The sequence below is a fragment of the Chiloscyllium plagiosum genome, unplaced genomic scaffold (assembly GCF_037043375.1).
Source record: "Chiloscyllium plagiosum isolate Xiang-an unplaced genomic scaffold, Cpla_swu_hap1 HiC_scaffold_7, whole genome shotgun sequence".
Lineage (NCBI taxonomy): Eukaryota > Metazoa > Chordata > Chondrichthyes > Orectolobiformes > Hemiscylliidae > Chiloscyllium > Chiloscyllium plagiosum.
In genome coordinates, this window is record NW_028270145.1 from 20949756 (window position 1) to 20974886 (window position 25131).

Consider the following 25131-nt stretch of genomic DNA (forward strand, 5'->3'; position numbering starts at 1 on the left):
ATGGAAAGTATTCAGCCTGGAACTCGGTGACCAGTGGTGTTCCACAGCGATCAGTTCTGGAACCTCTGCTTTTTGTGATTTTTATAAATGACTTGGATGAGGAAGTGGAAGGGTGGGTTAGTAAGTTTGCTGAAGGTTGGTGGATAGTGTGGAAGGTTGTGGTAGGTTGCAATAGGACATTGATAAGATGCAGAACTGGGCTGATAAGTGACAAATGGAGTGCAATCTGGAAGAGTGATTCACTTTGGAAGGTCAAATTTGAACACCGAACAGAGAATTTAAAGGCAGGGTTCTTGGTAGTGTGGAGGAACAGAGGGATCTTGGGGTCCATGTCCATAGATCCCTCAAAGTTGCTACCCAAGTTGAAATGGTTGTCAAGAAGGTGTTATGGTGTGTTGGCTTTCATTAGCAGGGTATCGAGTTTAAGAGCCGTGAAGTTATGCTGTAACTCTACAGAGCCCTGGTTAAACCACACTTCAAATTTTGTGTTCATTTCTGATCGCCTCATTGTTGGAAAGATGTGCAGAGAAGATTTACCAGGATGCTGCCTGGACTGGAGGTCATGTCTTATGAAGAAAGGTTGAGGGAGCTAAAGCTTTTATCATTTGAACAAAGAAGGATGAGAGGTTACTTGATCGAGATGTACAAGGTGAGAGGCATAGATAAAGTAGATAGCCAGAGACTTTTTCCCATGAGAGAAATGCCTACCATAATTTTAAGGTGATTGGAGGAAGGTTTAGGGGAGAATGTCAGAGGTAGGTTCTTTCCACAGAGAATGGTGGGTGCATGGAATGTACTGCCAGCAGTGGTGGTAGAGTCAGAGACATTAGGGATATTTAAGCGACTCTTGGATAGGCACATGGAAGATAGTACAATGAAGGGTATGTAGGTTAGTCTGATCTTAGAGTAGGATCAAAAGTTGACACAACATCAAGGACCAAAGGGCCTGTAATGTTCTTTGACTTTAGTTTGGCCACAGCTGGAGTATTGTGTGCAGTCTGGCCACTGCACTATAGGAAGGATGTGATTGCACTGGAGGAGTTGCAGAGGAGTTTCACCAAGATGTTGTTTGGGATGGAGCAGTTCAGCTATGAAAAGAGGCTGGATAAGATTAAGTTGTTTTCTTTTGGAAGAAGAGAATCTGTGAGGGGACCTGTTTGAGGTCTCTAATTTTCTTTTAGAGAATCTGGAATGCGCTGCCTGATAGTGAGGTTATCCACCTCACTTCCTTTACAAAACCCATGTGTTCTGGGCCCACTACTGCTGGAAAGTGGGATTAGTATAGAACTTGATGCAGACTTGATGAGCTAAAGGCCTTTTCGGTACTCTATGATTCTGTGAAAGATTTATTGGAATGCTCTTGGGGATGAAATGGAGAAGCTGAAGCTGTTCTCCTTGGAGCAATTAAGTTTAATGAAAGATTTAATAGATATTTTTAAATCCTGACAGATTGAGAGTGTAAATAAAGAGATACTCCTAATGGCAAATGGTTTGCATAGATTGACAAAAGAATTAGAGGTGAGATGAGTAGAATTATTTTGACACAACAAGTCATCTACAGTATACTGGCTGAGAGGGGTTTGGAAGCAGACCCTGTAATAACTTTCAGGAGCAATTGGATAGGTACTTGAAAGGGAAAATCTTAAAGGACTTGGGGGAAATGACAGGTGAGTGGAATAATTTCACAGTACTGTCAAAGATCTGGCACACTGGGTTGAATAGACTTTTGAAGTATCATTCTGTTAGCTCCCATTGTTTGCAATGCTTGCTGCTCACTGTCTGGGTGCCTGCTATGTACGAGCAGTATTTGTCTTTTTTTAATATGTTACCCTTCTCGTACATGAATTAAAATGATATTTTGAGGTCCCAACAACTTGCCCAGTCGATTCCTTTCTAGCTTAGTTCCTTGAAGCAGTAATTTGAATGTAAGCAGATTGCAATAAAATAAATGTTAAATCAGGCATCCAAATTAATGTAAAGTACATTCTAAGCAATGATAGAAGACTGGCATTTTTCACATACTAATTACATGATTTCATGCCTCATAGCTGTACCTATTGCTGTAGCTCACTGAGGGCATTGCTCCTTCATCAAAATCTTATTTTTGCCGTGTATGTGTTCAATTATAGCTGATGGATATTCCTTCCGAAAGCCTTCAGCTGTTTGTGATTATGAATAAATCTGGTTCACACTGTGCACTTCTCCAACAACGTTGACTATGTGTAAGTCATCACCTAATGTATACACACCCTTTCAACTAGGGGTGTAGGTACAGTCACTGTGTGGTGAGGAGAGCAAACTCTGGCCTTGATTATTCTCGCAACACTTCCAGCCTGCAACTAAAGTGAATCAGAATGCTAGTCAGACCTGAAGGCTTTTTGGTTGGTCTGGCTGATTCTTGATCAGTGAAAGAAGCTGTTGTCTCTGAGCTACCTGTTCCTGTTTTTTTTTTAATTCTATGCTGTTCTGTAAATTCCTGCACGATGGTGATTTGGATATTTGTCTGAAGTCTAACACCAGCCTTGTTGAACACGGTTGATACGTGTGACGGTTGATAGCTTGTTTCCAGTGCCTTTAGAATATAATTTCCTTCCCCAGCTATTGGATGAGTAAACTTGGGAGTCTTCTGACTTAGGAAGAAGAAAGGGCTCAGCTTTCTGAGCAAAGATCCCTCCTATAATGATTTGGTAATTGGCCAACAGTGTTCAAATTTCCTGATGTCACGGTTGAGCAATGTAAACTTGGAAGAAATGTTTAAAAGACTGAATATCAGACAGGTTAGTAATATCTCAGGTGAGTAATAGTTGAAATTCAAGCTGGAGAAATTTAAAATAGGATATTTTAAGATGAATACTGAAAGGGTGCATATCCTAAATTCCCAGATCCCTGATTATGGAGAAGCAGGGAATTGGATTTTGTAGATTGGTGGCTTTTCAAAGGCGTGAATTTAGATAGGTGAAGGGTGCTTTTAAGTTAAAATAAGTTTTGCCGAATTTGTACTTTGGTTCCTTGACTGTGAAAGCAAGGAAGTGATGTTGAAGCAATAAGTAGGTTCGGCATCTATAGGCAGTTGTGAGTGAAGATTTGGGCATCTGTTCATAAAAAGGGCATTACACTCATTGAAAGGAGACAACAAATAATCGCTGAGTGATACCAGAAATAGGTTACAGTTATGGTGAAATATTTCAAAAGTTGTGTTTTCTGTTGGAGCAGAATATTAAATCAAATATGTAAACGTTGTATGAAGAATAATTAATGCAAAAATCTTTTCAGTTTTGTGATTTAGAGGGCCATTAATCATGGCATCCTTTACCATAAGTGGCTATTAAAGGTGTGAATACATAGGGCTTAGAACATAGAAAAGTACAGCAAAGAACAGGCCCTCTGGCCCACAATGTTGTGCCGAGGATTAATCCTAATGTAAAATAAAATAACTTAACCTATGCACCCCTCAATTCATTTCTATCCATGTGCATGTCCTGCAGTCGCTTAATCGTCCCTAATGACTCTGCTTCCACCACGACTGCTGGCAAAGCATTCCATGCATTCACAATTCTCCGTGTAAAGTACCGTCCTCTGACGTCCCCTCTCTACCTTTCTCCTAATATCTTAAAACTATGACCCCTTGTGCCAGTCCGTCCTGCCCTGGGGAAAAGTCTCCGGCTATTGACTATCCATTCCTCTCATTGTCTTGTATACCTCGATCAGGTCACCTCTCTTCCTCTTCCTCTCCAGAGAGAAAAGTCTGAGCTTCGTCAACCTTTCTTCATTAGACAAACCCTCCAGTCCAGGTAGCATCCTGGTAAGCCTTCTCTGTACCTTCTCCAAAGCCTCTTTTTTTTCTTTCCTATAATAGGGTGACCAGAACTGGACACAATATTCCAAGTGTGGCCTCACCAGGGACTTGCAGAGGTGTAGTAAAACCTCGTGGCTCTTAAACGCGATTCCCCTGTTAATGAAAGCCAAAACACGTTAGGCTTTCTTAACAACCCTGTCCACTTAGGTGGCAACTTTGAGGAATCTATGTGCTTGAACACCAAGATCCCTCTGTTCCTCCACATTGCCAAGAATCCTGTCTTTAATGTTATATTCAGCATTCAAGTTCGACCTTCCAAAATGCATCACTTCACATTTATCCAGGTTGAACTCCATTTGCCATTTCTCAGCCCAGCTCTGCATCTTGTCTGTCGCACTGCAGCCTGCAATAGCCCTCGATACTATCCTCCAACTTTTGTGTCATCGGCAAATTTACTAATCCACCCCTCAACCACCTCATACAAGTCATTTATAAAAACTACAAAGAGCAGAGGCCCAAGAACAGAGCACTGCGGAACACCACTCACCACTGACCTCCGGGCTGAATATATTTTATGTGCAACGTCTTTCCGCCTTCTGTCAGCCAACCAATTCTGAATCCATGTAGCCAAATCTCCCTGTATCCCATACTTCCTGACTTTATGAATGAGCCTACCATGGGGAACCTTCTCAAATGCCTTGCTGAAGTCCATCTGCACCACATCCACTGCTTGACCTTTGTCGACTTGTCTTGTCACCTCCTCAAAGAACTCAGAGATTTGTGAGGCATGACCCCCCCAACAAAGCAATGCTGACTGCCTTTAATCACGCTATGTTTTTCCAAATAGTCATAAATCCTATCCCTCAGAATACTTGGCTGACCACAGACGTAAGACTTACTGACTGGTCTGTAATTAGCAGGGATTTCCCTGTTACCCTTCTTGAAAAGAGGAACAACATTTGCCTCCTTCCAATCCACCGATACGACTCCCGTGGAGAGTGAGGAAGCAAAGATCTTTGCCAGCGGCTTAGCAACCTCCTTTCTCACTTCCTAGAGCAACTTATGATTCGGAGATGCCGGTGTTGGACTGGGGTGTACAAAGTTAGAAATCACACAACACCAGGTTATAGTCCAACAGGTTTAATTGGAAGCACACTAGCTTTTGGAGCGACGCTCCTTCATCAGGTGATTATGGAGGGCTCGATCGTAACACAGAATTTATAACAAAAATTTGCAGTGTGATGTAACTGAAATTATACATTGAAGAATTGATTGTCTGTTAAGCCTTTCATCTGTTAGAATACAGTGATAGTTTCACTTCTTTCATGTGTAAATCACAAAACCCTTTTTTTTAAATTGCATTCTCGGGTTAGCTGTTAACAATGGTGATAGCTAGACAATATGTTGAAGGTGTTAGCCCCTGTGTTCTCTGTCTATGACCTGATGTTTAGATTGATTCCAATCTAAAAAGTGAAATAACAGTTTTACATAAATTCATGCAGTTTTTGAGCTCAGAGTTCTACATGAATCTATGTGGTTTTTGAGCAAAGTGCAATGTAACTCTGAAAGTACCAAAAACATTCACCCCACACAATATATGTGGGTCTTTGTCTGTGTGTGTGTCTGTCTGGGGTGGGGGTTGAATGTGTGTGTGTGTGTGTGTGTGTGTGTGTGTGTGTGTGGTGAGTGCAGAGTGTCTTAAGTCTGTGAGGGGGTGCATGTGTGGGAGTCTGTGTGTCTGTAAGGGTGTGTGTGGGTGTCTGTGTGCGCGTCTGTGTGTATCTGTGTCCGTGTGCATGTGAGTGTGTGTGTGTGTAGGAATATCTGTGTGTGTGTAGTGCAATGGTGATCACCTGTAATGTGACATGAACCCAAGGTCCCGGTTGAGGCCCTCCCTATGGGTACCGAACTTAGCTATCAGCCTCTGCTCAGCCACTTTCCTCTGCTGCCTGTCCTGAAGTCCACCTTGGAGAATGGTCACCCGAAGGTCCGAGGCTGAATGTCCTGGACCACTGAAGTGTTCCCCAACTGGGAGGGAACCCTCCTGTCTGTTGATTGTTGTGCGGTGCCCATTCATCCGTTGTTGTAGCCTTTGCTCAGTTTCCCCAATGTACCATGCTTGTGGGCATCCCTGGCCTGCAACGTATAAGATAGACAATGTTGGCTGAGTCACATGAATACCTGCCATGTACACGGCGGGAGGTGTTCCCACGCGAAAGAGTGGTATCTATGTCTAGAGCAACTTAAGATGAATCTGGTCTGGCCCAGGGGACTTATCAATCTTAATGTTTGCCAAACTTTCCAGCACATCAACTTCATCAAGCTTGATCTGTTCAAGCCTGTATCCCAGCTCCTCAAAGTTCTCATTCCCAACAAAGTCACTTTCCTTAGTGAAAACCAAAGCAAAAAACTCATTTAGGGCTTCCCCTGTCTGCTCAGACTCCATGCAGAAGTTCCCTGCGCTATTCCTGATCATCCTTACCTTCTCCCTGATCATTCTTATTCCTCATGTATGAGTAAAATGCCTAACCCTTCTTGCCAAGCCTTTCTCGTGCCCCTCCTGTCTCCCCTCAGTCCATTTCTGAGCTCCCTTTTAACATGCCTGTAATCCTCTAAAGCTGTGCTAGATCCTTGCTTCCTCCACTTTGTGTAAGCTGCCTCCTTCCTTTTGACGAGAAGCTCCTCTGTTCTCTTCATCCAAGGTTCCTTATTCTTACCCCTTCTTACCTGTCTCAGAGGAATAAATTTGTGCATCACTCGCAACAACTGCTCCTTAAACAGTCTCCACATGTCTGTTGTGCCTTTTCTGTGGAACAATTGCTCCCAGTCTGTACTTCCCAACTCCTGTCTGATAGTGTCATAATTTCCTTTTCCCCAATTAAATATCTTCCCTTGGTAACTGCTCCTTTCCCTCTCCACGGCTATGGCAAATGTGAGTTAGTTGTGGTCACTGTCACCAAAGTGTTCTTTCACTGACAGATTTGACACCTGTCCTGGCTGATTGCTGAACACCAAACCCAAACTTGCCTCTCCCCTTTATGGTCTGTCAAGGAAACCCTCCTGAACACACCTGACAAAAATGGCTCCATCCACACCAAGTTGATATGGGTGATTTCAACTTTCCCAATAACAACAACCCTGCTGTATCTGCATTTTTCCAAAAGCTGCCCACCTATGAGTTCTTCACTCTCTCTATTGCTAATAGGGGATCTGTAGAAAATGCCCAATGAGGTGGCTGTTCCCTTGCTGTTCCTAACTTCCACACATACTAACTCAGTACTGAAAATGTGTTGCTAGAAAAGCGCAGCAGGTCAGGCAGCATCCAGGGAACAGGAGAATTGACGTTTCGGGCATAAGCCCTTCTTCCTACTAACTCAGTAGACAAACCTTCCTCAACAACCTTTGTTTCTGTAGCTGTGATGCACTCTCTGATTAACGATGCTGCACCCCCTCTTTTTCCACCCTCCCTGTTCTTTTTAAGCATTCTAAAACCTGGAACATCAAGCAACCATTCCTGCCCCTGTGAACCCACGTCTCTGTTATGGCCACAACATCATATTCCCAAGTACTGATCCATGCTCTAAGTTCGTTACTCTTATTTCTGACACTCCTTGTGTTAAAGCAGACACACTTTAACCGATCACTTTGTTTCATCACGTTAGAAACCTTCCTGATGAATTCACTACATCCTGTCACTGCTCCATCTGTAACTGCCCCCCTCTCAGATATATGGCTCTGAATTCCAACCCTCCCCAGCCAAACTAGTTTTAAACCCTCCCGAACCACACGAGCAAATCTTCCACCCAGGACATTTGTGCCCCTCCAGTTCAGGTACAACCCGTCCTTCATGTACAGGACTCTCCTTCCCCAGAAGGTATCCCAATGGTCTAGGTATGTGAAGCCCTCCCTCCTGTACCAGCCTCGCAACCAAGTGCTAACCTGCACTTACTGACTGTTCCTCACCTCACTATCTCATGGCACTGGTAGGAAACCCGGGATCACTATTCTACTCGACCTGCTCTTCAGCTTCCAACCTAACTCTCTGTAGCAACTTCTCAGATCCTCTATCCCTTTCCTGGCTATATCATTGGTGCCAATATTTCTGGCTGCTCACCGTCCCCCTTCAGAATCCAGTAAACCTGATCAGCGACATCCCAGACCCTGGCTCCGGGGAGGCAACATACGCCTGAGGTAAGTATTTTAAACAGTTATACTCCCCTTCCCAGTAGTCCTCCACTCCTCCCTCGCACCTCTCGGTAAATCATTTAAAAAGTATTGAGTAATGATTTGAAAAAAAATATAAAAGGATGTGGATAAAGGGCAGAGACTGAGGAATGGACAATTTCAGTTGAAGACGTATACCTTACCCTTGTATTTTTTAATTTGTGATTCTACATTCCGCAGTCTAAGAATAAGGGACAGAGACTATGAATTTCTTTACTCAGTTTTGTGTATTCTCGACGACAGAAAGCTGTTGGGGCCATTTCATTAGATATATTCAAGAGGGACCTATTCGTGGCACTTGTAGTTGATGGGCTCAAGCAGGAGTGCGATACTGAAATTGCATATTCAGCCATGATCATATTGAATGGAGGTGTAGGCTGGATGGGCTGAATGGCTTACTGCTGCACCTGTTTTCTATGTTTCTATATTTACATAAGGCCATAAGAAATAGGGACAAGGGGAGGCTCTTTGGCTCCTCAACCCATGCTATTCAAAAATACCATGCTGATTTGCTCCAGGCCTCGACTCTTCTTTCATGCTAACTCCTTATAGCCTTAAAATCCCCAATACATCAAAAATCTGTCTGCAGTTCTTCAAGTAGATTGTGATCTAGCTTCTGCAACTCTGTGGGGTAAGAATTCAGACATTAGCTACTTCTGGGAGAAGAAATTCCTCCACAACGTTGTTTTAAATTAATATTCCCTTATTCTGTAACTATGTCCCATGGAAATATCTTCCTGTCAAGCCCCTTTAAAATATTGTATGCTTCAATAAGGTCACTCCTGAGTCTCTAAATTCTAATGAATAAAGGCCTAATCTGTTTAGCCATTCTTGATAACTCAACTCCTTAATCCCAGGAATCAGCTGTGTGAAACTCTTTTGAACTGCCCAATGCCAGTGTACATTTTTAAATAAAGGGACCAAAAATGTACATAGTACTCCAGGTGCAGACTCATCAACACTCTGTGCATTTGTAACAAGACTTATGTTTTTAAACACCAATCCACAAGTTGTGAGGCTAAAATTATATTTACATTCTTAATTTCTTGCTGCACTTGCATTCTAACTCTGTTTCATGCATAAGAGCACCCAGATCCCCCATGCTTCACTTTTTTGGAGTCTCATTCCATTTAACCAATAGTCTGTCTTTTGATTCCTCCTAAAATATGTAAACTGTCGCTTTCCTATGTTGATTTCCAACTGCCATGTTTTGGCCTACTCTCTCAACCTATTCATATTCCCTTGCAGATGCCTTTTCTCCTCATTGCAGTATGCTTTCTCACCTATTTTCTTGTGTCATCAAACTTGGATACATTGTGCTCTGTCCCTCTTCCAAGTCATAAATATAGATGGAAACTAGTTGAGACCTTAGAACTGATCCTTGTGGAACTCTGTTGATTATGTCTTTCCAACCGAGAAAAGATCCGTTAATCCTGTTAGTCAATTTTCAACCCATGCTAATACATTGCTTCCAATACAGTGTGCAATCGTCTTTCATGTGGCAAATTATCAAATGCTTCTGAAATTCCAAGTATGCTAGTTCTACTGGTTCTCCTTTATTAACTCTGCTTATTCTGCTCAAAGAACCCTAGCAAATTTTATTTAAATGGTTTCCTTTTCACAAAGTTGTGTTGATTGATTGCATTTGATTGCTACAGTTGCAGTGAAAAGCTGGATTGTGTGGGAAAACTAAGCTGTGAAACATCTAGTATTCTCTCCTTCCAAACTGAAATATATTGAAGCATGCAATTTAAGCATTGAAATGTAGAGGGTACAGACCAGATGGATAGGTCATGAAATTTACTGAATGACTGCCCAAATGAAGAGATTACCAACAAGGTATCACTTAATTTCAATTTTTGTTGAGTGAAAACTAATGCAAAGTATGTTTGTATTGAAGGCAAAAGATACTTTGACTAAAAAGTTAAATTCATTTTAAATATTCAATAGCACAATAGAGGTCTTGTCCCCCAAAAGGATCTGCTTCACTCCCTGCACAAATGGCACTGCGTATGTGCAGAGTTATGGGCATAAGATATTGGGTGCAGAAGTAGGTCATTTGTCCCATTTGAGTCTTCTCCACTTGTCAATGAGATCATGGCTGATCTGATCGTCCTGAACTTCACTTTCCTCTCTTTTCGCCATAACCCTTGATTCCCTCACTGACTAAAGATCTGTCTGTCTCATCCTTGCATATATTTAAGGGCCCACCCTCGACAGCTCTCTGAAAAATTCAACTGATTCACTGCCCTCTGAGAGAAACGTTTTCCTTATCACTGTCCTAACCGGCAGCCCATACTCTGAGATTATGTCGTACAGCTGTAGACTGTCCCACAAAGGGAAGCAAATCTCAACATCTAACCCTATCAAGCCCGCTAAGAATCTTATGTTTCAAAATCACACTCAATAACCTCTTTTTGGCATTAAGTTGTTAATTTTGTTCTCAATACTATGTGCATTTAAGTTAAAAGCTAATAATTTTCTTTTTGATTTTTTTCCCTTTAACCATATTATCTGCTGTTTTTCTGTGTTTGTACACTCTGTCCCGTCCCGTTGCATTGTGCGTTTCATTATCCAAATGACTACTCTGCATTGTTCTGTATCTATTTGCTTTTTAAGCCTACATCTATCCAGGAAAGTGAGGACTGCAGATGCTGGAGAGTCAGAGTCAACAAGTGTAGTGCTGGAAAAGCACCAAGTCAGGCAGCATCCAAGGTGCAGAAGAGTCCAGATGTATGTCATTCGTCAGGAATATGGAGGGGAAAGGGGGCTGAGAGATAAGTAGAGGGGTAGGGCTGGGGTTGGGGTGAAAGGTAGTTAGAATGGCAATATGTGGATGCAGGTTGGTGAGAAGGGTTGAGTGGAGAGGTGGGAAGGAAGATGGACATGTCAAGAGGGCAGTGCCGAGTTGGAGGGTTGGATCTTTGGCCAACCATTTCAACTCCCCCAAGGGCATGCAAATCCTGGGCCGCCTCACCGCCAAATCAAAGCCACCCACCAACTGCAGGAAGAATGCCTCATCATCTGCCTTTGAATCCCACAACTACATGGCATCAACATTTGACTTCATCAGTTTCCAAATCTTCCCTCCCCCCGACCTCATCCCAGATCCAACCCTCCATTTTCTGCCATCATTCTGTTTAGCAGTATGGATCACAGAGCTGCTTTGGTCTAGTGTGGTGGAGGTTGGCCATCGAATAGATGTTACTCAAATAATAGCTATTCTCCAATACAAAATGTAGCTTATTGATGGTATGACAGCAACTGTTTATTATTGGTATGATAGACATTGTTACTAAGGTTATCACGGAGACCTTAATTTTAGGTCGTACCCCTTTGAGATCCAAAATTACCCGAGCCCATGTGACATCATTGTGTGCTGCTTAATGCACTTCTTAGCGTTAATCTTTTCAGACCCTCACAGCCTTATACAACAGTGGGAAGTTAATGGGAAGTATCATCTATGTGAATCCAACAGTTCATTTACCTAACTAATCTTAAATTCACTGTAAATCTTTAATCCCATGAACCTGCTGACCACCCTGCACATTTATTGCAGCATGTGTCTTTGACACGTTATTTTCTTGTAAGATTAAGCCTGCAGCGTCATGTTGGAGTACAGTTCGAGAGATGCTTCACTTGAGTGGCTTTTCCAAGGAAGAGTCGCTGAATATTCCACTTCATGGGGCATCAGTTTTGGAACCGGGGGGATCTGTACTGTTAGGACGGTCTCCACCTGAACTGATCAGGTACCAATGTTCTAGCGAAGAGGATAAATAAGGTGGTCAGTAGGACTTTAAACTTCTGAGTTGGGGGGAAGGGAAAGTGAAAGCGACAGGGAGTATGGCGTTAAATGAAAGATAAGCAACAGGATAGCATATGTGCAGGCGGATTTAAACTCGAGGCAGACTGGGAATGTAGCAAAAAGGAAGGATAACCTAGGACATCTTATGACTTCCAATATCTCTAATGATAAGAAAGTTAGCAGTAAGGCACTTTACCTGAATGCTCGTAGCATGCGTAACAAAGCAGATGAACTAATGGCACAGATCATCGTGAATGATTATGATGTCACATCACAGAGACATGGTTACAGGGGGGTCAGGACTGGCAGTTAAACATCCAAAGATTTTCAACTTATCAAAAAGACAGGGAGGTGGGCAGAAGGGGTGGGGTTGCCTTGTTAGTTAAGAACAAAATTAAATCTATGGCACTGAATGACATAGCGTCAGATGATGTGGAGTCTGTGTGGGTGGAATTGAGGAACCACAAAGGCAAAAAAACCATAATGGGAGTTATGTACAGACCTCCTAACAGTGGTCAGGACCAGGGGCGCAACATGTACCGGGATATAGAGAAGGCATGTCAGAAAGGCAAGGTCACGGTGATCATGGGAGACTTCAATATGCAGGTGGACTGGGTAAATAATGTTGCCAGTGGATCCAAAGAAAGGGAATTCATGGAATGCTATCAGGATGGCTTTTTGGAACAGCTTGTCATGGAGCCCACAAGGGAGCAGGCTATTCTGGACCTAGTGCTATGTAATGAACCAGACTTTATAAAAAATCTTAAAGTAAGGGAACACTTAGGAAGCAGCGATCATAATATGATAGAGTTCAGTCCGGAGTTTGAAAGGGAGAAGGCAAAATCGGATGTAATGGTGTTACAGTTAAATAAAGATAATTATGAGGGCATGAGAGAGGAACTGACGAAAATAGACTGGAAGCAGAGCCTAGCGGGGAAGACAGTAGAACAAAAATGGCAGGAGTTTGTGAGTGTAATTGAGGACACTGTACAGAGGTTCATCCCCAAGAAAAGAAAGATTATCCGGGGAGGGATTAGACAGCCATGGCTGACAAAGGAAGTCAGGAAATGTATTAAAGAAAAATACATAAAGTGGCCAAGAGCAGTGGGAAATCAGAAGATTAGGAAGGCTACAAAAACAAACAGAGGATAACAAAGAGAAATAAGGAAGGAGAGGATCAAATATGAAGGTAGGCTAGCCAGTAATATTAGAAATGATAGTAAAAGTTTCTTTCAATACATAAGAAACAAATGACAGGCAAAAGTAGACATTGGGCCACTTCAAACTGATGCTGGAAGCCTAGTGATGGGAGATAAGGAAATAGCAGGAGAACTTAACAAGTACTTTGCGTCAGTCTTCACAGTGGAAGACCTGAGTAATATCCCAACAATTAAAGGGAGTCAGAGGGCTGAGTTGAGTATGGTTGCCATCACAAAAGAGAGGGTGCTAGAAAAGCTAAAAGATCTTAAAATTGATAAATCTCCTGGCCACGATGGGTTACATCCTAGAGTTCTGAGAGAGGTGGCTGAGGAAATAGCGGAGGCGTTGGTTGAGATCTTTCAAAAGTCACTGGAGTCAGGGAAAGTCCCGGATGATTGGAAGATCGTTGTTGTAACCCCCTTGTTCAAGAAAGGATCAAGACAAAAGATGGAAAATTATAGGCCAATTAGCCTAACCTCGGTTGTTGGTAAAATTCTAGAATCCATCATTAAGGATGAGGTTTCTAAATTCTTGGAAGAGCAGATTCGGATTAGAACAAGTCAACATGGATTTAGTAAGGGGAGGTCGTGCCTGACAAACCTGTTGGAATTCTTTGAAGAGGTGACAAGTAGGTTAGATCAGGGAAACCCAGTGGATGTGGTCTATCGAGACTTCCAAAAGGCGTTTGATAAGGTGCCACACGAGAGGCTGCTGAGCAAGGTGAGGGCCCATGGTGAGCTACTGGTATGGATTGAGGATTGGCTGTCTGACAGAAGGCAGAGAGTTGGGATAAAAGGTTCTTTTTCGGAATGGCAGACAGTGACAAGTGGTGTCCTGCAGGGTTCAGTTTTGGGGCCACAGCTGTTCACGTTATATATTAATGATCTGGATGAAGGGACTGGGGGCATTCTAGTGAAGTTTGCCGATGATATGAAGTTAGGTGGACAGGCAGGTAGTACTGAGGAAGTGGGGAGGCTGCAGAAGGATCTAGACAGTTTGGGAGAATGGTCCAGGAAATGGCTGATGGAATTCAATGTGAGCAAATGCAAGGTCTTGCACTTCGGAAAGAAAAATGCTAGCATGGACTACTTTCAAAACGGTGAGAAAATTCGTAAAGCCAAAGTACAAAGGGATCTGGGAGCGCTAGTCGTGAATTCTCTAAAGGTAAACATGCAGGTTGAGTCTGTGATTAAGAAAGCAAATGCAATGTTGTCATTCATCTCAAGAGGGTTGGAATATAAAAGCACTGTTGTGCTACTGAAACTTTATCAAGCTCTAGTTAGGCCCCATTTGGAATACTGTGTCCAGTTTTGGTCCCCACACCTTAGGAAGGACATACTGGCACTGGAGCGTGTCCAGCGGAGATTCACACGGATGATCCCGGGAATGGTAGGTCTAACATATGAGAAACGGCTGAGGATCCTGGGATTGTATTCATTGGAGTTTAGAAGATTAAGGGGAGATCTAATAGAAACTTACAAGATAATACATGGCTTGGAAAGGGTGGACGCTAGGAAATTGTTTCCGTTAGGCGAGGAGACTAGGACCCATGGACACAGCCTTAGAATTAGAGGGGGTAAATTCAGAACAGAAATGCGGAGACATTTCTTCACCCAGAGAGTGGTGGGCCTGCGGAATTCATTGCCGCAGAGTGCAGTGGAGGCCGGGACGCTAAATGTCTTCAAGACAGAGATTGATAAATTCTTGATGTCACAAGGAATTAAGGGCTACGGGGAGAATGCGGATAAGTGGAATTGAAATGCCCATCAGCCATGATTGAATGACTGAGTGGACTCGATGGGCCGAATGGCCTTCCACTCGTCTGTCTTATGGTCTTAATACCTCAATGAAGTGTTGCTTTCGCTATTTGGGTGGTGTAGGCAAACCTGAATCTGCCCTTGTTTGGAGTGGTCATGCAAATGTGCTTCTCAGAGAGATACTGGATAAAACTTCTTGTTCTATGGCCAACTTCTGCATTCCTTTTTCTGCCTGCTGATCTTTATTTCTCATATCATCTTCCACATTTTATCAGCTACATCTGGGAGTAGCCTGGCCTGTTGTATCACTTCTACACTTGATGGTGCAGCTGTCCATACAGTTTTTCCACAGGATTCCCTAATTTTGAGCTCGAAATGATGTGTAAATTGGTTTCTCTAGTGGTTCAGTTGTTGTGAATCATGTGCACTTTATCTTTGTTTTCAGTGGCAAGTGACAGTGTAACATCGTGTTTATCTCATCAGCCTCAGGCATAGTATTGACATCTGACCTTGTAGAGAAGAATTTGGCTTCATTTTCCTATCACTTCATTGTTCCACACATTGTTACAAGGAGCAGGGAGGAAAGGAGCTCATGACGAAAATATTGTTCTGCTATATTGTAAATTGGATGAATATGGTGGAATTGTAAATATTTTAGGCCAGTTTGTATGATTCTGAATTATGTTCTGATATAGAATAAAACATAAATGAACTCTTCTGAAGTAGGATCACTGGACTCAAATGTAGACTCAGCTTTCTCTCCACAGCGCTGCCAGATTTGCCAAGTTTCTCCAGCAATTTGTTTTTGTTTCACTTCAGTTCTTTGTTTTATGTTGTTGAGATTATTGCTGCTGCAGAACAAATTCATGGGATTATCATGAGTTGGAGCTTTTTTTATACTCTTCAGCTTAACCTTTGGTGACTTAACTTGCTGGAAGTGCAATCTGATAACAGTGCAGCAGTTAAGATTTTAGATTGTAGATAGGATTGTTCACGATATGCTTAAAGAATTACATTTAAGCATAGAGAAAGTAAAAAGGAACAAGAGAATGGAAGACTAAATTTTCAGTTTAAGTTTCTGAACTAATTTTCAGTGCAAGCAGTGCTGAGATCTCAATTACTGAACATATTGATATGTTTTGATAATTCTATTTATTTGCTCAATATACTCAATTTACCTACAATGCAAAGTGGCCAAGAAGAGGCTGATAGCCAAGTTTGGTACCCATGTGACTGGCCTCAACTGGGATATTGAGTTCATGTCGCTCTACAGGTGACCCCACGACACTATTTTCCCTCTCCCTCTCAGACACCCACATACACACCCTCTCAAGTTTATATTCCATCACGCACACACTTTACCAAACTTTTACACTCTGTCACGTGCACTCACATGCTCGCACTCTCTCTCACTCTCTCACTCTCTCTCGTATGCACACACACATACAAGTCATAGAGCCATAGACGTACATCACGGAAACAGACCCTTCGGTCCAACTCATCCATGCCGACCAGATATCCCAACCCAATCTAGTCCCACCTGCCAGCACCTGGAGCATATTCGTCCAAACCCTTCCTAATCATATACCCATAGAGATGCCTTTTAAATGTTGCAGCCTTTTAAATGTACCAGCCTCCACCACTTTCTCTGGCAGCTCATTCCATACATGTACCACCCTCTGTGTGATAAAATTGCCCATTAGGTCTCTTTTATATCTTTCACTTCTCACCCTTAACCCATGCCCTCTAGTTCTGGCTCCGCCACCCCAAGGAAAATACTTAGTCTATTTTATCCTATCAGTGCTCCTCATGATTTTATAAACCTCTATAAGGTCACCCCTCAGCCTCCGATGCTCCAGGGAAAACAGCCCTAGCCTAGTCAACCTCTCCCTTTCGCTCAGATCCTCCAACCCTGGCAACATCCTTGTAAATCTTTTCTGAACCCTTTCAAGTTTCACAACATCTTTCTGGTAGGAAGGAGACCAGAAATGCATGCAATATTCCTAAAGTGGCCTAGCTAATGTCATGTACAGCCACAACATGACCTCCCAACTCCTGTACTCAATACTCTGACCAATAAAGGAAAGCATACCAAATGCCGTCTTCACTGTCCTATCTACCTGCGACTCCACTTTCAAGGAGCTATGAACCTGCACTCCAAGGTCTCTTTGTTCAGCAACACTCCCTAGGACCTTACCATTAAGTGTATAAGTCCTGCTAAGATTTGCTTTCCCAAAATGCAGCATCTCACATTTATCTAAATTAAACTCCACCTCCCAGTTCTCAACCTATTGGCCCATCCGATCAAGATCCCGTTGTAATCTGAGCTAACCTCCTTCGCTGTCCACTGCACCTCCAATTTGGTGTCATTTGCAAACTTACTAACCAAACCTCTCATGCTCACATCCAAATCATTTGTATAAATGATGAAAAGTAGAGGACCCAGCATCGATCCTTGTGGCACTCCACCACCACCCTTTGTCTTCTACCTTTGAGCCAGTTCCGTATCCAAATGGCTAGTTCTCCCTGTATTCAGTGAGATCTAACCTTGCTAACCAGTCTCCCATGGGGATCCTTGTCGAATGCCTTACTGAAGTCAATATAGATCACATCTACCGCTCTGCCCTCATCAATCCTCTGTTACTTCTTCAAAAAACTCAATCAAGTTTGTGAGACCTGATTTTCCACGCACAAAGCCATGTTGACTATCCCTAATCAGTTCTTGCCTTTCCAAATACATGTACATCCTGTCCCTCAGGATTCCCTCCAACAACTTGCCCACCACCGATGTCAGGCTCACTGGTCTCTAGTTCCCTGGCTTGTCCTTACTTACCCTTAAAGAATGGCACAACGTTAGCCAACCTCCAGTTTTCCGGCACCTTACCTGTGACTATCGATGATACAAATATCTCAGTAAGAGGCCCAGCAATCACATCCCTAGCTTCCCACAGAGTTCTAGGGCATACCTGATCAGGTCCTGGGGACTTATCCACTTTTATCCGCTTCAAGACATCCAGCACTTGCTCCTCTGTAAGATGGACATTTTTCAAGATGTCACCATCTATTTCCCCACATTCTATATCTTCCATGCCCTTCTCCACAGTAAATACTGATGCAAAATACTCGTTTAGTATCTCCCCCATTTTCTGCGGCTCCACACAAAGGCCGCCTTGCTGATCTTCTGACGGACCCTATTCTCTCCCTAGTTACCCTTTTGTCCTTAATGTATTTGTAAAAACCCTTTGGATTCTCCTTAATCCTATTTGCCAAAGCTATCTCATGTCCTCTTTTTGCCCTCCTGATTTCTCTCTGAAGTATACTCCTACTGCCTTTATACTCTTCTAAGGATTCACTTGATCTATCCTGTCTATACCTGACATATGCTTCCTCCTTTTTCTTAATCAAAACCTCAATATCTTTAGTCATCCAGCATTCTGTATACATACCAGCCTTCCCTTTCACCCTGGAATATACTTTCTCTGGATTCTTGTTATCTCATTTCTGAAGGCTTTCCATTTTCCAACAGTCCCTTTACCTGCGAGCATCTGCACCCAATCAGCTTTTGAAAGTTCTTACCTAATACTGTCAAAATTGGCATTTCTCCAAATTAGAACTTCAACTTTTAGATCTGGTCTATCTTTTTCTAATACTACATTAAATCTAATAGAATTATGTTAGCTGGCCCCAAAGTGCTCCCCCACAGACACGTCAGTCACCTGCCTGCCTTATTTCCCAAGTGTAGGTCAAGTTTTGCACCTTCTCTAGTGGGTATATCTACATACTGAATCAGAAAATTGTCTTGTACACACTTAAGAAATTCCTCTCCATCTAAACCCTTAACACTATGGCAGACCCAGTATATGTTTGGAAAATTAAAATCCCCTACCATAACCACCCTATTATTCTTACAGATAACGGAGATCTCCTTACAAATTTGTACGTCAATTTCCCTCTGACTATTATGGGGTCTATAATACAATCCCAATGAGGTGATCATCCCTTTCTTATTTCACAGTTCCGCCCAAGTAACTTCCCTGGATGTATTTCCAGGAATATCCTCCTTCAGTACAGCTGTAATGCTATCCATTATCAAAAATGCCACTCCCCTTCTTCTCTTGCCTCCCTTTCTGTCCTTCTTGTAGCATTTGTATCCTGGAACATTAAGCTGCCAGTCCTGTCCATCCCTGAGCCATGTTCTCCCAGACGCCAGCTCCTCAGGCATGCATTCATCTGCTCTATCCTTCTATTCCTGCCCTCATTAGCTCATAGCACTGGGCGTAATCCAGATATTGCTTCTCTCGAGGACCTCCTTTTTAAATTCGTGCCTAACTCTCTGTAATCTCCCTTCAGAATCTCAACCTTTTCCCTTCTTATGTCGTTGGTTCCAATGTGTACAACGGCCTCCTGCTGGCCCCTCTCCTGCTTGAGAACATTCTGCACCCTCTCTGAGACATCCTTGATCCTGGTACCAGGGAAGCAACGCACCATTCTGATTTTTCACTGCTCGCCACAGAAACATCTGTCTGTAGCTTGGACTAGAGTCCCCTAACACAATCGATTGCTTGGAACCCGACGTACCTCTCATTACATTAGAGCCAGTCTCAATACCAGAAACTTGGCTGTTTGTGCTACGTTCCCCAGAGAATCCATCACCCCCTACATTTTCCAAAACAGCATACTTGTTTGAAATGGGGATAGCCACAGAAGACTCCTGCACTAGCTACCTTTCCTGGAGTTAACCCATGTATGTGACTGCATCTGAGACTTGCCCCATTTCCTACAACTGCCATCCATCAGTGAATTTGTATTTGCAGAATTATATTTGCAGATACATTGAGCACTTTTTAAGCAAAATACAATCTGCAGCCAGTCAATATGTGTAATATGTTGTAAATTCCACTTTGGAAATAGAACCAACCTGACTCAAGATTGGGATACAACAGACTAACCTCACACCTTTAGTGCATTGTCTGAGCTGAGATGTCACCTTTTGTTGTAAGACCTGAAGTTATCTCGAGAAGGTGACTTAAAAGAAGTTCTGGGATTTACATATTAATGAACCAAAACCTGCAGCGCATTCTAAAAGATGAAAGACTTAATAATTAATCCAGGTTTGTTCAATATGTCACTGTATGACACTTTTGCTATAAATTGTGTTTTACGATCTTATACTCCACAACCACCTGATGAAGGAATGGCGCTCCGAAAGCTAGTGCTTCCAAATAAATCTGTTGGAGCATAACCTTGTGGTATGTGATTAATAACTGATAGATGGAAGATAGGCCACTGACTGCTCTGGGACACCATGATGCCTTTGACCAAATCAGATACAAAGGGTCAGAAACTTCCTTCAGGAGGAGAAAACTTGATTTACCTCATGCTTAGGATTGTTTCTGAGGAGGGGCAGAGTTAATGTTGAATTACAGGTAATAAAGCATATTGTTGAGAATTGTAATAACTATTATTTTATTTTTGTGTTTTTGATTGTGGACTGAAATGGGAAAAACATTTTTTAAACTAAAGATTGTAGAAGGGGTGACTACTTTTTGAAAACAGGTTACTGACACTTATGGTAAATGCTGTTGATACTGTTGTTTGTTCAACAGTGGGAGACATGGAGTTGCAGACTAGCTGGCACCAGGTCCTTTTACAAAGGGCGATTCAGTCGGCAACAAGTAGTTGATTGGTCTGTGGAGCGATAACCAGTTGCTGAATACAAAGGCCCTCTGCCTGCCAATGTTGTTAGCTCCCGGGCAGCTCAACAGCTTCAGAGTTCAAACAAAATAACCAGAAATCTTTGGGTGTCTGGGAGAGGAGCTGGTGTCCTTGTGTCTGCAATAAGAAAAACTAAGCTCTGAAGAAAGCCAGTTTATTTTCCCTTTCCAGTTGCTGTAAGCTGTTGCTTCTAACTAATAAGTCAGACTTTGTAAGTTGCTCTGTGCTTCCTGCAAGCAACTTAAAGTACCTGCACAAAAGAGATTGAGGACCACTAAGTCCTGGCAAACTATAAGGAGCATCTCAGCAAACCCTGTTGGACTGGGACCATTGAATCCTTCCACCCATGACACTTCTTATTTGTGTCTTTTTATATGTGGATGTAGGGAAAGTTATATTCTGGTGGAATAGCATTTTAACTCATAGAGATAAATGTTGACAGTTCATACTCTTTACCTGTAGCATGAATCTATTTGTTTGTAATCTGTTTCTTAAGTATAGAGTCCTGGTCAGTGTTTTCAGTTCACCTTCTAAAAAGGAGACAAAAGAGGAAATTTTGCATAAGTTTAAAAATATCTTTAACTTTTGTGATGGCTCTGGAAGTAGCAGAGTGCTTGATATTTGGCACGCTACTCCACTGGGATGTGACACAAACTTTGGACCTGACTATTTCAGTACTTCCCTTGTTTACCTCTCAGCAGCCAAAAATCTCAATTCATCCAAAGTTCCAAGGTCCTACCTGCATTCCATACATCCATTGGTCCCATGCTCACTGGCATAAATTGCCTCCTGATATATCAGAGCCTTGATTTAAAACTCTAATCCTCGTGCTCAAATAACTCTGCTATCTTGTCCTTTCTTATCTCTGTAATGCCATCCCATCCAGGAATTTGAGAACTTATGTTCGCAAAACTCTGATCTTTTATGCATTCCAAACATCCTACAATCTGCAGTACACTAGACACTAAGGTCTGGAAATCCTGCTCAATTCTCTCTTCTCCAACCAGCCTCAAGTTTTAATAACCTCTGAAACCAACTCACTTTCATCCATCTCCTCCTCCATCTGTCGTAAGATTTTCACCTTTGGCTTAACATCCATTTTTGTGTAATTTTTGCCTTGTTGAGTCTCTTGGGATATGACTAGGTGTGGTCAAAATGTTCCTGTAGTGTCTTGTGCCTGGGGAGGTGCCTGGCCACCATTTGGCAATATTCCCTGAATCTCATTGAGGGGCATCACAGGCTCTGACACAATCATGAGAATAGCCTTTTGGTTATATATATTCATAATCATGTTGTGATAAGTATATTTGAGTTATAGGGCCCACAGAATAAAGATATCAGTTGCTAGGTTGGAGCAGACCTTTCGTTGGGGGTCCCACTCCACAGGTTTTCCTTTCAATTAATGACTAATGCCTGTTTTCTATTTTGTTTCACATGCACCCTTTCTGCATATCTGATATGTTTTGGGTAGCTTTTGTTAATTTGCCTTTTGTTTCCAAAAGGCGGCAGATAAGCAACGAGCTCTTGAGGAAACCAAAGCTTACACAACACAGTCACTAGCGAGTGTGGCCTATCTGATCAACACCTTGGCAAACAATGTCCTTCAGATGCTGGATATTCAGGCATCCCAGCTCCGGCGCATGGAATCGTCAATTAATCATATCTCTCAGGTAGGCTTATGTGGGCTTTTTCACAGCCCTTTAATTCTGTCAGTAATTTTGGATTATTCGACTGTGATGAAATGTTAGTTTTTCTTTATAAATGCATTTTATTCTTATGTAGCCTGCAATTTAAGACTTTGAACCTCTCCCTTATAAATGACATCCTTTTTCTCTCCTTTCGGTCATTCTTGCCCCAAAGGTGCATCCACCAACACACACACAGCTGGTGTCTATGTACACAGGCAATCATGTTTTTCAATATTTTAATTATCCTGAGTATCAGCAGCATGGTCTATTATCAACTAATGTCCACGGGAAAACTTTCTGCCAGGGCCTTCCCACTCCTCTTTTATGTTATAGCACTGTCTCTACAGCACCATCATTTTTATACTATAGCATGTCTCAGTGGGTCTTCATTTTGTTTGTTTATTTACAATGCTGTATTCATGTACCTATTCAACTACACCTTGATTACTGTATTCGAATGCTGCTCCCTTTGACTCTAGGAGCTCCTGGCTCATCAGGCAGAAGTGAATTTAAACGTTTCTGACTTCTGAACCTTTTATGTTGCTTTATTAGCTCTTCCACCAAGGTGTGATATTGGCCATCAGAAGCTGTGTCTGTGAATAAATTCAATAAAACTTCTTAGCAAATCTGTGCGTGCATTGCCTGTAAGGTTGTAATTTGGAAGCTTGTTCAGTATAATGATTTGGTGCTGCATCCTACAGAAAACCTTTTCAGTTACCTTTTAACCATCAGATGTCACTATATGTGGCTGTTGTGTAGGCATCTTTAAACTTTCTAATTGGGCAGTGACTTTTGAGTTAAATCTGGATCTTTGACTCTGTCTCCCAGTACCAATGATTTAATACAAATGCAAACTTCCTCTATGTTTTAAGAAAATATCACATTGTTGGGGTAATAATTTTGTCGTCAGATTTGTGACTAAATATGATGCATCCTCGTCTGCAATGTGTGTGAATCCTTACCTGAAATGGAACTTCCTTTACAATGACAGTCTTCAACCCAAAAGTGCGAATGGCGCATGCTTTATTTTGTTTTGATTTCTACTAATGTAACTGCGCCTCATATCCACCTCCTGCAGTGATACATCCATTTACTGGAATTCAGTGCTTGAATATTCTCCCTTGTTGAACCATTATCACTTGTAAAAAGTAATCTATAGTCATCTTTTCAATTATACTTTAGGTAAGCACATTGAACTCTTCAGTAGCCTCCTGTTTGACTACATTGAAACACTTACCAAAGTCTTTGTAGACTAAAAATGCTGTACAAGTGGAAGGCTTCTATTTTTTAAAAAAGCGAAGGTAACAAACTTACTGAAAAGTCACAGTCCTGAAATGTTAACTTGTTTTGTTTTCACAGGTGCTACCAGACCTGCTGAGTGTTCCCAAAATTTTCAGTTTTCCATAGAATCCCTACTGTGGAAACAGGTCATTTAGCCTAACGGGTCCACGCCAACCTTCTGAAGAGCATCCCACCCAGACCCCCAGACCCATCCCCCTACTCTATGCCTCTAACCCTGCATCCCCATGGCTAACGCACCTAATCTGCATATCCCTGAAAGCTGTGAGTAATTTAGCAATGCCAATCCACTTCACTTGCGTATCTTTGGACTGTGGGAGGAAACTGGAGCACCCAGCGGAAATCCATGCAGACATGGGGAGAGCGTGCAAAAGAAACCATTTTGTTGCTGCCTATGTTCGTAAAAGCATGTATTAAATGATTGATTGTTCCTGACAACAGCCTGTAATCAGATTTCAGATCCTCACCTGAGGATCTTTGATGAATTTCTGCAGTGCATCTTGTAGATAGTCTCACCATCAGTGATGGAGGGAGTGGATGTTTCTGGATGTGGCGCCAGTCCAGTGGGCTGCTTTGTCATGGATGGTGTCAAGTTTCCTCAGTGTTTTTGGAGCTGCATCCATCCAGGCAAGTGGGGAGTATTCCATCACACTCCTGATTTGTGCCTTGTAGATGATGGGCCAACTTTAAGCAGTACGGTGAGTTTGTAACTTCAATGTTCCTAGCCTCTGACCTGCTCTTGTAGCCAGTGCATTTACATGGAGAGTCCAGTTGAGTTTCCAGTAAATGGTAACCTCAAAGATGTTGACATTGAGAAATTCAATGATGGCAGCACTATTGAATGTCAAAGGGCGATGGTTAGATAGTCTCTTATTGATGATGGTCATAGCCTGGCATTTGTGTGGCATGAATGTTACTTGCCACTTGTTAACCCTAGATATTGTCAAATCTTGTTGTATTTGAACATGGACTGTTCCAGTATCTGAGGAGTTACTAAAGGTGCTGAAGATTGTGCAATCATTGATGAACAACTCCACTTCTGACCTTATGATGGGCGGAAAGGTCAGTGATGAAGCATTTGAACATGGTTGGACCTAGGGCACAGCCCTGAGGCACTCCTGCAGGGATGTCCTGGAGCTGGGGTAACAAAACTCCAACAACCACAACCAGGTATCTATGTGCCAGGTATGACTAACCAGTGAAGAGTTTGCCCGTGAAACTGATCAATTCCAATTTTTCTAGGAATCCTTGATGTCACACTCGGTCGAATGCAGCCTTGATGTCAAGGGCTGTCACGCTCACCTCACCTCTGAATTCAGTTGTTTTCTCCATGTTTGAACTGGGACTGTAATGAGGTCAGGAGCTAAGTAGATCTGTTGGAACTCAAACTGGGCATCGCTGAGCAAGTTATTGCTGAGCAGGTTTTGCTTGATGATACCTTCTATCACTTTACTAATGATCGAGAGTAGACTGATGGGGCAGCAACTTGCTTAGTTGGATTTGTCCTGCTTTTTATATACAGAACATAACTGGCCAATTGCTCACACTGTGGGGTAGATGCCAGTGCTGTACCTGTACTGGAACAGCTTAGTTAAGGGAACAACAAGGTCTGGAGCACAATTCTTTAGTACTGTTGCCAGAATGTTG

General features: G+C 42.4%; 1 protein-coding gene across 9 annotated transcripts in view; it reads left to right on the forward strand.

Annotated features, from left to right (window-relative positions):
- LOC122551374 (abl interactor 2) overlaps positions 1 to 25131 on the forward strand; it is a 149120-nt gene that overhangs the window by 59826 nt on the left and 64163 nt on the right. For all 9 annotated transcript variants that reach the window (XM_043693148.2, XM_043693145.2, XM_043693144.2 and 6 more), the window contains exon 2: positions 22000 to 22167. In XM_043693148.2, the coding sequence (XP_043549083.1) occupies positions 22000 to 22167 (168 nt within the window). The remainder of the gene's footprint in view (positions 1 to 21999; positions 22168 to 25131) is intronic.